Here is a 12,175-nt window from a genome sequence, read left to right on the forward strand (position 1 = left end):
GTCAATGGGGGATGGATCCGTTTTCAATTGCACCATATTGTGTCAGTGAAAACGCAGCGTTTTAGTGTTCGTCTCAAAAGCGCAATGGAGACCAAACGCAGCCAAATTGATGCATTCTGAACGGATCCATTCAGAATGCATTGGGGCTAAACTGATCTGTTTTGGGCCGCTTGTGAGATCCCTGAAACGGATCTCACAAGTGGACCCAGAAACGTCAGTGTGAAAGTAGCCTAATTCAGGAGAGGATCAAGCTCTGCCTTATAAATATAAATGAAAAGTGCAGAAACTGGGAAGGAAGGCTTTTTTCCAGGGAGCAAATCTAAGGGGTTGTCTAGTTTTATTATATTGATGACCTATACTCAGGATAGGTCATCAATATCAGATCAGTGGGGGTCCGACTCCTGGCACCCCTGCCAATCAGTGGTTTGAAGAGAACGTATCGCTCACACAAACGCTGCCTTCTCTTCAATGATTATCTAGTCGCCATCAACCCTGCGGTGGACAGCAGGTGTAATTGCAACTCTGCCGTCCCCATGCACTTCAATGGGACGGATCCTTTCTATTCAAGCGAGTAGGACGGAGGCCTCCTATTGAAGTGAATGGGGACGGCAGAGCCGTCATTACACCTGATAGCTGCTGCAATGTCAACAGTGAACAGGTAAATAGAGAAGAGGACACAGCTCTCCCCCGATCTGATATTGATGTCCTATCCTGGGGAGAGGTCATCAATATAACAAAAGCGGACAACTCCTTTAACATAAAATTACAGTAATGAAAAAAAAATTAAAAAAATGAACAAATCTGGATATCAGTCATCGCTTAAGGTTTGAAGGCTGCAATATAAGCCAAGCATTCCAACAAGAATTGTCTGCGGTGGAAAGTATTGTGTGTAATGTACAAATATTTACCTACATATTACAGAAAATCAAATAGTAAATCAACAAAACTTGAATGGATACCAAGCTGTAGATGCAACAAGAAGACGAAACAAGAGGAAAGTAGATAAAAAAGAAGGTCAATAACTCCTTTGGGTTCTACCTTCATTTTCTTCTCCATTGCTGCTTGCCTCTCCCATTTCATTCCCATCTAACTCTGACTCGCAACCTATTTCCAGTGTTCCATCAGCCGGGCAAGTAGATTCTTCTTTCTGATGGAAACATAAATCATTATTAGCATATTACAGGTTCACTGCGTCTCATTCCCCAGATTAAACAGGCCTGGTGTGAATTGCTGTACAGTTTACATAGACGGTGCAGGCGGAATATCTATAATGGACTTGTGTAAAACCACGTTATATGAAGCTCCAAGAAGCAATACCTTCAACGGATCACAAAAGACACTAAACACAGGATAATATTTACAGCAAATGTATAATTCAAAGGTTTATTTCAATCTATCTACCCCGGCACTAGAATACATTTCTCTATAAAAGGTCTTTATTAATGGGCATTACATAAAAAGTCTGGCAACTGATCTCAAGAAGGAGAGTCTAGGAGGAAATCCCACTCCTACTCTGAAGCTTCACGCTCCGTTACAATCCATACAAGTCACAATTTAACTGAAATGCATAAAAATAAAAAAAAACACTTACTTTAAGAGCATAAAGTCCTGATTTCCCTGGGATTTTGAAGAAGGTCCCATCGCCCACACGGGTGTTAGTATGAAGCATGGCATTTAGACAAGCCAACGGAGAAGTACCACTACAATGTGAGATAACAATAACAAGACATCCATGAAAAGGAGTGTAAAAAAACGTGAGCCTGACCACATCTAACAATGCCTCCTCTCCCCTTGGCTTTTTTTTTTCTCTTCTTTTTTCTGTTCATGCTTCCCTTTAGAGAAATTCTTCCGAGCCTGAAAGCATCTACATTACAATAAAGGGTCCAACAATCCTAATCAAATGCATCTGCTCCATAAGCTTCAGGGGGAAACTGTGCAAAATAATTACGTTTTTCCATAAAATGAGAAGAAAAAAAAAAAAAGCTGAGGAGAGCGGAGTCCAACAATTTTAGTAAAAATGTTCCGTAAACAACACAGGAGAGCTGTGGCTTTGAAAGTGTTGCAGAGGAGGCTTCTGATGCACATGAATGATCAGATGGAAGAGAAGAAACTGCACGAATGAAAGGCAACAAAGGCATAGTGAAGAGAGGCCCCGGAAGAATCAAGTGGTTCTGTTTCTGGACTCATGGAGGTGGGAGTCAAAATTCGGTTGGTTTGTGGACTACAGTCTGCAGCCCACGGCAGGGTCTTATGTGATGGATGTGCAGGAACGCCAATTATATCAAGTGGAAGGATTTAGGAATGATAATGATCGCTTTATGTGTGAGCAGACACAGCAGAGCCCCATGAATGAAATCCAGTCAAAGGGTGCAATCACAATCAATCAAAGAGCTCAACCGTGCAAAGAAACCCCCCCCCGAGCATTATTCATTCCAGCAAGTGCTATGGACTACAGTTTGTCACACAACCAGGTATAGAATCATCATCCCATTAATCAAAGTAAACTTAAAAAAATGTAAGAATGAAATATCGTTGGATATAGGACCTTTTACATCGCTTTTCATTCCCAACCACCCTGCAAATGACTGCAGTAATAGAGAAAAAGAAACCTGATTCACTCGTTTGATGTTGATCCCACTTTTTCTATGATGACATGAAAATAATCTGTTGGGGACACATCCCCTTGTCTGACCGGGTGAAGGGCTACTGAGAAGAATGCAAACTGAGTGAGGCGTAAGGAAAGGAACAATCCCACGAATGGTCATTTGTGGAAACCCCTCACAGTTTCATAAAAATGAGCATAAGTGCCGTTCGACTTAGGCCTCATGCACACTAACGTATTTTGTTTCCATGTCCGTTCCGTTTTTACTGCGGATAGGATGCGGACCAATTCATTTCAATGGGTCCGCAAAAAATGCGGACAGCACAGCATGTGCTATCCGCATCCGTATGTCCGTTCGGTAGCCTCGCAAAAAAAAATTTGCGTTTTGCGGACAAGGATAGGCATGGTTACAATGGATCCGCAAAAAACAAACAAACGGATGGCATACAGATGTCAGCCATTTTTTTTGCGGATCCGCAAGTAGAAGACAAAATCCCAGTGACTCTCCTTTACCTTTCTCTATCCTTGAGCTAATATAGCCTTGAGATACAGGCCAATGACAGACCGGTTGCTACGGAGATCATAACTGACAGCAACATAAAAGGCAGTGTATCCCTAGCAACCATACTGTCAGCTGATCGGAATGGATCGGCACTACACAAAGAAGTGGAATATAAGCTAGGCACTATTCATGTCATTGCTGAACTTAGCTTGTTAACATTTTTTGAAAAAAATATAGCTAAAGAATCCCATTAGGTCTAACGTAAAATTGTATATTTTCTACCAATTTATCAGCATTACAATCTGATATTTCAGAAAGCGGAAAAAAATACTTTCGTACAGGTCTCATCAGAGTACTGTAGTTCTGTTAGGCCCCATTCACATGACAGTATCCATTTTGCCATCCATAATCTGCGTATTTGCAAAACACGGCGTGTGCATTCCGCATTTTGCGGATCAGCACGTCCTGCCCTTAGGTGGAAATACCTATCCTTGTCTGCAAAAAAGGACAAGAAAAGGACATGTTCTATTCATTTGTGGGGACACGGAACGGACATACGGATGTGGACAGCACTGCAGCATTGAAATGAATAGGTCTGTATCCGATCCGCAAAAATGAGGATCGGATGTGGAACAAAATACGGTCGTGTGAATGGAGCTTTACTGACATAATAAGATGCATATAAAAAATTTGAACAGGATATATTCTAAAAAAAAAAACCCAATAAAACACAAAATGTAATGAGGTTTTCCTAGACTTAAATACTGTTGACTTATCCTCTAGATAGGTAATCAGTATCTGATCGGTGGGCGTCCGATACCCGGGACCCCCACGATCAGCTGTTTCAGGAGGCAGCGGCGTTCACAGTAGTGCCACAGCTTTCTCTCAGCTTTCCCTAGGCCAAGTGATTGCAAGTTCCTTGGTTACATGGCCTCGGCGCAGCTCAGCCCCAATGAAGTGAATGGAGCGGAGCTGTGATAACAAGAACAGCAGGGAGAAAGCTGCGGCTCTCACAGGAGTGCCACTACCTTCTCAAACAGCTGATCAGCATGTGGTCCCAGGTGTCGGACCCCACCGATTACATATAGCAGTGATGCCCAACCTGCGGCCCTCCAGCTGTTGCAAAATTTCAGCTCCCAGCATGGCTGGACAGCCTACAGCTATCAGCTTATAGCAGGGTAGAGTGGGAGTTGTAGTGTTACAACAGTTGGAGGGCAACAGGTTGGGCATCACTGACATATAGCATTTTAAGAATCTCTGTCAGCATGATCAACCCTATTAAACCTGACATACTGCCTGATAGGTATAGTTTTAATCAGCATGATGAGCCCTTTCTTTTGTCTGGATGATAAATAGCTGCAGAGATGTTTGCGTTTTTTATTCATATGCAAATTAGCGGGTTTGAGCACAGGGCCGGACTGGCCTGCCGGGATAACGGGAAATTTCCCGGTAGGCCGGCAGGCCTGAGTGCCGCAAGGCCGCGGCCCTGGTGACAAGCGGGGGTGGCCGCGGTCGGCGGCAGGGCAGAGCAGGAGATGAGTGCCTCCATTGCGGAAGCGCTCATCTCCATAGTCTTCTGTATTGCCATCCTCAGGACGGCAATACAGATGCCTGTGCTGCGGCAGAGGAGGGAGAGGTGTGTCCCCTCCTGTTCCTCTGATAGGCTGCTGGCCTAGTGCTGGCAGCCTATCAGAGGCCCGCCTGAGCCGTATAGCGAGGGACACAGGCCAGAAGAGGCGGCCTGCATCGCATCACATCGCTGGAGGTAAGTATAAGTGTTTTCTTTTTTCTTTTTTTATATAGGTACAATACTGGGCTGGGCTGGCACATGATAAGGGGGGCTACTGGGCTGGCACATGATAAGGGGGGAATACTGGGCTGGCACATGATAAGGGGGGCTACTGGTCTGGGCTGGCACATGATAAGGGGGGGAATACTGGGCTGGCACATGATAAGGGGGGCTACTGGGCTGGCACGTGATAAGGGGGGACTACTGGGCTGGCACGTGATAAGGGGGGACTACTGGGCTGGCACGTGATAAGGGGGGACTACTGGGCTGGCACATGATAAGGGGGGACTACTGGGCTGGCACATGATAAGGGGGGACTACTGGGCTGGCACATGATAAGGGGGGCTACTGGGCTAGCACATGATAAGGGGGGCTACTGGGCTGGCACATGATAAGGGGGGCTACTGGGCTGGCACATGATAAGGGGGGCTACTGGGCTGGCACATGATAAGGGGGGCTACTGGGCTGGCACATGATAAGGGGGGACTACTGGGCTGGCACATGATAAGGGGGGACTACTGGGCTGGCACATGATAAGGGGGGACTACTGGGCTGGCACATGATAAGGGGTGACTACTGGGCTGGCACATGATAAGGGGGGACTACTGGGCTGGCACATGATAAGGAAAGACTACTGGGCTGGCACATGATAAGGGAAGACTACTGGGCTGGCACATGATAAGGGAAGACTACTGGGCTGGCACATGATAAGGGGGGCTACTGGCACATGATAAGGGGGGCTACTGGCACATGATAAGGGGGGCTACTGGCACATGATAAGGGGGGCTACTGGCACATGATAAGGGGGGCTACTGGCACATGATAAGGGGGGCTACTGGCACATGATAAGGGGGGCTACTGGCACATGATAAGGGGGGCTACTGGCACATGATAAGGGGGGCTACTGGCCCATGATAAGGGGGACTACTGGCACATAAGGGGGGCTACTGGCACATAAGGGGGGCTACTGGCACATAAGGGGGGGGCTACTGGCACATGAGAAGGGGGTGCTACTGGCACATGATATGGGGGGGCTACTGGCACATGATATGGGGGCACTCTGGCTACTGGCACATGATATGGGGGGTGTAACGGGGTGCCAGTAGATCCGTTACAGGGGGGCTACTGGAACATGAAATGGGGGGCTACTGGCACATGATATGGGGGGGCTCTGGCTACTGGCACATGATGGTGGGTGGGCTCATTACTGGCACATGATTGGGGGCATCTATGGGGGCACATCTTACTGGCAGATTATTGGGGGCACTATAGGGGCATCTACTGAGGCTAAAAAGAAGGGGTATTTTATATGGGGGCTCTGTATAGGGGCATTTTATACTGGGACACATTATGGTGGGTACTATGGGGAAGGGGGGGAGGAGCACTATGGGGGTCATCTACGGGGACACTGAGAAGGGGTATTTTATATTGGCACATTATGGGAACATTAGCTCAACTGGGGGCATTACAAGGGGGTTTGTTTTGCACATTATAAGGAGAATTATTTCTACTGGGGGGGCATTATGGTGGGCTTTATTACTCCCCCATGGTATGACCCCCTAGTAACAGCACCAGCCTCTCCCTGCTCTGCTATCCCTCTGCTCCTTAATCCTTATTATGAAATCTTTCTCATTAGGATAAAGCACAACATCAGCTCCGCCGAGCCCCCGGCCAAAGTGTGGAAGTAGTGTCTGAGATCACCAAGGGTCAAGTCAAGTAATTGTAAGTTTTTATGGGGGTTCTACAAAAAGAGCTATTGTGGGGCAAAGTTCATATTCGTGTTTACACACGTGTTTTAAAATGAATGCTTTCTCCTATTATAAACAAGTAAATAATGACGCAATGCTGTGGGGCTGGTATGCAACTTTTTGCAGGGCTGGTTTTTATCCCCACTCCGGCCCTGTTTGAGCACCACGGGGTGGGGCCTAATCCTTTGAGCACTGATTTGTAACACCTCCTGTGCTCTGCACACTCCCACATCCGTTTGATTCACAGGGCTAGACATCAGGCTAAGGGCAGAGCTGTGCCCTAGCATATAGATATCATATACACTATGTACTATAGCTTTTCCACTTTGAGATATACTCATAAAGCTAATATACATTTCTACTTTATTCACAGGCAGAATATATGATTATAAAGATACCAGTAATGTGACTTTGCTTCTAAGCATAGAAAAAACTTGTCAACTCTATGTGAAAACGCTATAGCTTAGTGATAAGTGTACAGTTTTGTATGTAGTGATACCTTTTTTTCCTTCAGATATTTTCTTTTCTTTCATATTTAACCCATAATAAAAGTGTATGGGGCACATTTATTAAGACCGGCCTTTTAGAAGCCGGTCTTAATAAACCTTCTACCTGGCAGAGAATGCGGCGGAGTTATCAAGAGGTTCTGGCCTCTACATAACTTCGGCGGATCCACCGCCGCTTCTAAATGTAAGCCAGCTTCCTAGCTGTCCTACATTTAGACCTTTTTCTACACCTGAAACATGAGTAGAAAATGGTAAATGACACAGGCCTGCAGATCCATCCCCTTGACCGCCCAAGCCACGGCCACTTTTTTTTGGACCTGGCGTGAGCAGCGAGAAGCTGTATTTCTGTTTAATAAATGAGCCCATATATATCCTTATTATATTGAGAATAATGTTTTTTTATGCTTAAAAAGCGAAAAACTGTACCTGTGAATAAACAAAGTTGCTTCATATCTGTTGGATGGTTTGGGTGGACCTGCGCACCTAGATTGTCATTAGGGTGACAAAAAGTTTTCTGATTGTCCTAACATAATATTCAATAACCTTTCTATACAGTTTTGTCAGATTCTGCTCATTTGCATGTCTTTCCCATATGGCCATGTTTATGCAAATCAGTTTACATGACAAACCTGTATAGAAAGGTTATTGAATATTATGTTAGGACAATCAGAAAACTTTTTGTCACCCTAATGATAATGATCTAGGTGCGCAGGTCCACCCAAGCCATCCAACAGTTATGAACCAACTTTGAGACTTACTGGCTCTCAGTCAGATGAGAGCTGGTTTTGAATGTCTTATAGTGCACAAGGCTGCCATTGCAAGGTATGCTGATTGTATCTGTCTCATGGATAGATTGTTGGCTTGCACATACCCTGCTTTTGGTATACAGACTTTGTGTGGTTGTCTATTGTATGTCATAGGTAATAGGAGTCCAAGATGCATCCAGATGTCCTCCCCATGCTGTTTCCAAACCATTTCAGTGGCGTTTCCATCAATTTCTAACCTTTTTCTGTAAACCAGACACCCTCTCCTCTTCAGAGCAGGGGGTGCCTGGTTTGATGCTTGGGTTCTCCCATTGATTTCCATTATACTCTGGTGCTCAGTAGAGCACCTGAGCATCCCGATGTGTTCGGCCAGAACACCCGAGCACTTTGGTGCTTGATCAACACTAGTAAAAACCTATAAAAACAGCACTTCCTTGCAGGCCCTTTAGATGTGTAATTCCATTTTTCCTGATGTCCATACAGGCAAACGTCTTATTATAGAAGGTTTAATTACAGGTTGCGCATTCTGTAAACGTGGTGGGGGTGAAGAGGGTCACAGAACCACTAGAGTCCACACGTTAGGATTAACCGTCAAACAGGATTAACATGAACACTTTCTTTGTTATCCAGTCACAATTAAGCTCTTCCGCTTTCATACCCATGTTGTGTTTGCTCCCCTGGGACAATATAACCCTATAAGCCTTGCTGTTTTCTTTCTTTACTAGGGCATATCTAATATGAAGAGCAGGTTATGTTATCAGGATTGGTGTGAGACATTTGGAATACATATCCATAGGCTTATCCTTTTTACCCCTACTCCTCATGCTACAATAATATTGAGAGAAGGAATCTGTACCAGCATACTGCTACCTCAAAGAGAAATGCATCGTCCAAAATTAACCTATTACTGAATCATGGTTTTAGGTTAAGCATATTTTTTATACATCTGGTTGAGATCAGCAGTTATCTCATTATTATCACAGGCACAATTACAATAACAGGCAGGACATTTATTGTAAAATTGTTATCACATAACACCATAAACACCAAATAATTGTCACAGCTCGCCTCCTCCTCATCCCTGCACAATGACCTCTGGACAGGTCACAGAGCAAGCCTAGAAGTTAATGGGGGAATTAATTATTTCCCCCATGCCAGTTTTCTGGCGTAAAAAGTTGCAAACCTTACGTTTGTGACTTTTTTTAAATGCCACTGTGTCTAAATTTAGGTGCAATTGACATTTCTACACTGTCCTATACCCGAGATAGTAAGTGGCGAGGGCACTTACTCCAGCACTCTACTCCAGCTCCGGTAGATTTTACTTTGGGCAACGGAACGCCAGAGGAGTTGTTTCATCATAAATTGGGCACATCCTCCGTCAGCGCAGGACATATCATACAGCGACGTAAAATGCAGGTCTATGATAAATCCCCCAATGACTGTTCAGAAGCCCAGTCTCCTTTGGGTCCAGTGGCTCCTGTAAAGCATCTCTGAATGCTATTAGCAAAGCAGTGTAGCAGCCCAGGCAAAAAGGCTGCCCTCGTAATCATGTATAGAAAGGAGAGCAGAAAAAATCTACAATCAAAAAATGAAATCAGATAAATAAAAAAAAGGAACATGTATATAAGTACATAGTTTTAATTAGTAAAAAAAATATAGTTGATAACATATGTATTTAATTCTAATAAACTGCACAAAAATGAAAAATAAAATGTAAATTGTATAGTATGCGAGTCAAAAATATGCCCCGAGGCCTGATTCCTCGATCCTTTTATCTATACAAATTCCACAAAGACTATAAGACTGTTTTGATGCAGAGATCTACATTATTGAGTGCACCATGGATAAATAACTAAAAGAAAACATTTTTTCTTTTGTTATTCTCAGTCCCCTGTCTGTCTAGGGCTATTCCCTGTTGCCAGTGGACATAACCATTCTATCGCACACAAGTACCCTGCAGGACTTACAAAGTTTTACCCAATTCATTGTATTACTTGGGTGTCTTGGTGTACTCTTTATGGACTTTCATAGTTATCTGTTGCTTCACCTTGCTAACGCCCAAACAGCATTACAAAGTTATTATATTTCACAAAGTGGCCCCATAAAAAAAATAAACGTGGTCCCATTTTGTAGGCAGGTCCAAAATGACAGAAGGCAGGGACACTATAAGTAGGTGGGGCTAGAAATACTGTAGTACAGCACAAAATACTGCCCCAGCAGGACCAAATACACAGTGCCACAGCATTCAACCCTATCACCATCCTGAGGAAGGCAATACAGTAGAATGTACAAAATACTAGCTGAAGGACCTGGCTTCGCACGGGTAGATTTAATCTATTTCATTTCATGTTTGTGTGTGTCGTTAAAAGATAACAATTCTATCCACTATAACCGTGACATCTACAGCACCCCGCCCCCAAAACAGTGACCTCCACAGCCCCCCAACCCTTAAAACTAACCCCCCCCCACAGTGCCCCATACCTTAAAAATTGGACCTCCACAGCAGCCCACCCCCTTAACTTTGACCTTTACAGCACCCTCCCCCTTTAACAGTGACTTTGACAGCATACCACCCCCCTGCCAGTGACCTGCACAGGGGCCCGGTCCCTTAACAGTGGCCTTTCCTGGATCGGGGGCGTGTCCTTTTGAACAGCTCACTTTAAGACAACAGGACTGTACTGTCTGAGTGTGAGTTGCAGGGAGTAAGTCACCCTCCCACCCACCCCTGCAGCTGACAGAAGTTGATTGTTACCTTCATTTTTTTAATCCCCGTCGGCTCAGGAGTGGGAGGGGCGTGGCCTAACCAGATCTGGGCGTGGCTTATCGGGACCTAGACGTTGATTTTTAACTTCATTTTTTCAAGCTCAGTCAGCTAAAGAGTGGGAGGGGGTGTGGCTTAGCTGGACCTGGGGCCGGGGTTTTAAATCTTTTGAGGGTGGACATATTGTGACAGGGGGCATGTCTAGGCCCCTTCCTGCAAGAGTGACGCCCCTCACTGGCTCATTTGCATACCAAATAAACTGGATTTCCAGAGGATAAAAACATCTATTGCTGGAACAAAGGCACATCTAGAAATAATGTACTAAGTGCTATTAGGCCATGGCTTTACTTCAATAGAGATTATCCTGGTGACAGATTTCCTTTGAAGCAGTGAAGATAAATGGCTGGGTTGTTATGGAAACCTTGAGTAAAACTGTTAAAAAAAAAAATTATAATTTTTTTTTTAACTCACCTTAATCCACTTGTGCGCGCAGCAGGCATCTCTTCTGTCTTCTTCTTTGAGGAATAGGACCTTTGATGACATCACTACGCTTATCACATGGTCTGTCACATGATCCATTACCATGGTGATGGATCATGTGACGGACGACCATGTGATGAGCGCAGGGACGTCATCAAAGGTCCTATTCCTCAAAGAAGAAGACAGAAGAGATGCCTGCTGCGCGCACAAGTGGATTAAGGTGAGTTAAATTATTATTTTTTATTTTTTTTAACCCCTCCAGCCCTATTGTACTAAGCATTCTGTATTAAGAATGCTATTATTTTCCCTTATAACCATGTTATAAGGGGAAATAATACAATCTACACAACCTTGAACCCAAATCTGAACTTCTGAAGAAGTTCGTGTCTGGGTACCACAGTCAGTTTTTTATCACGCGCTTGCAAAACGCATTGGACCCGCGCGATAAAAACTGAACGCAATCGCAGTCAAAACTGACTGCAATTGGGTACCTACTCGCGCAGGTTTGCAGCAACGCATCCGGACCTTATCCGGACACGCTCGTGTGAAAGAGGCCTTAAATGTAAGAAGTTTGGAACAACAAGCACTCTTCTTATAGCTGGTTGCCCCACTAAACTAAGTAATTGGGGTAGAAGGCCCTTGGTAAGAGAGGTGACCAAGAACCCAATGGTCATTCTGGCTGAGCTCCAAAGATCCTGTGTGCAGATTGGAGAAACTTTCAGAAGGTCAACCATTACTGCAGTGCTCCACCAATCTGGGCTTTATGGCAGAGTGGCCACAAATAAGCAGTGATGGTCAGTTCGCATTGTTCGCCAGCGAACACATGCGGGCTGCCATCTTGACTCACAAGTCCGGCGATGCACAGGTAAGCCCTTACCTGTGCCGGGAGCCGGTCTGAAATCAAATGCGGTCACTGGGAGCAGGCAGTTCTGAGAACAGCCCGATGAAGGCCCCCGCAGCTGTTCTCGGAACTGCCTGCTCCCGGTGACCGCATTTGATTTCAGACCAGCTCCCAGGGCTGGT

At 44.9% G+C, this 12,175-nt stretch overlaps 1 protein-coding gene across 2 annotated transcripts in view; it reads right to left on the bottom strand.

Moving 5' to 3' along the window:
- Nucleotides 1-12,175, bottom strand: part of ASXL3 (ASXL transcriptional regulator 3) — a 164,266-nt gene that overhangs the window by 92,649 nt on the left and 59,442 nt on the right. For both annotated transcript variants that reach the window (XM_040432534.1, XM_040432533.1), the window contains 2 exons: nt 1,592-1,700; nt 1,039-1,147 (listed from right to left, as the gene is read on the bottom strand). In XM_040432534.1, the coding sequence (XP_040288468.1) occupies nt 1,039-1,147; nt 1,592-1,700 (218 nt within the window). The remainder of the gene's footprint in view (nt 1-1,038; nt 1,148-1,591; nt 1,701-12,175) is intronic.

The sequence above is a fragment of the Bufo bufo genome, chromosome 5 (assembly GCF_905171765.1).
Source record: "Bufo bufo chromosome 5, aBufBuf1.1, whole genome shotgun sequence".
Lineage (NCBI taxonomy): Eukaryota > Metazoa > Chordata > Amphibia > Anura > Bufonidae > Bufo > Bufo bufo.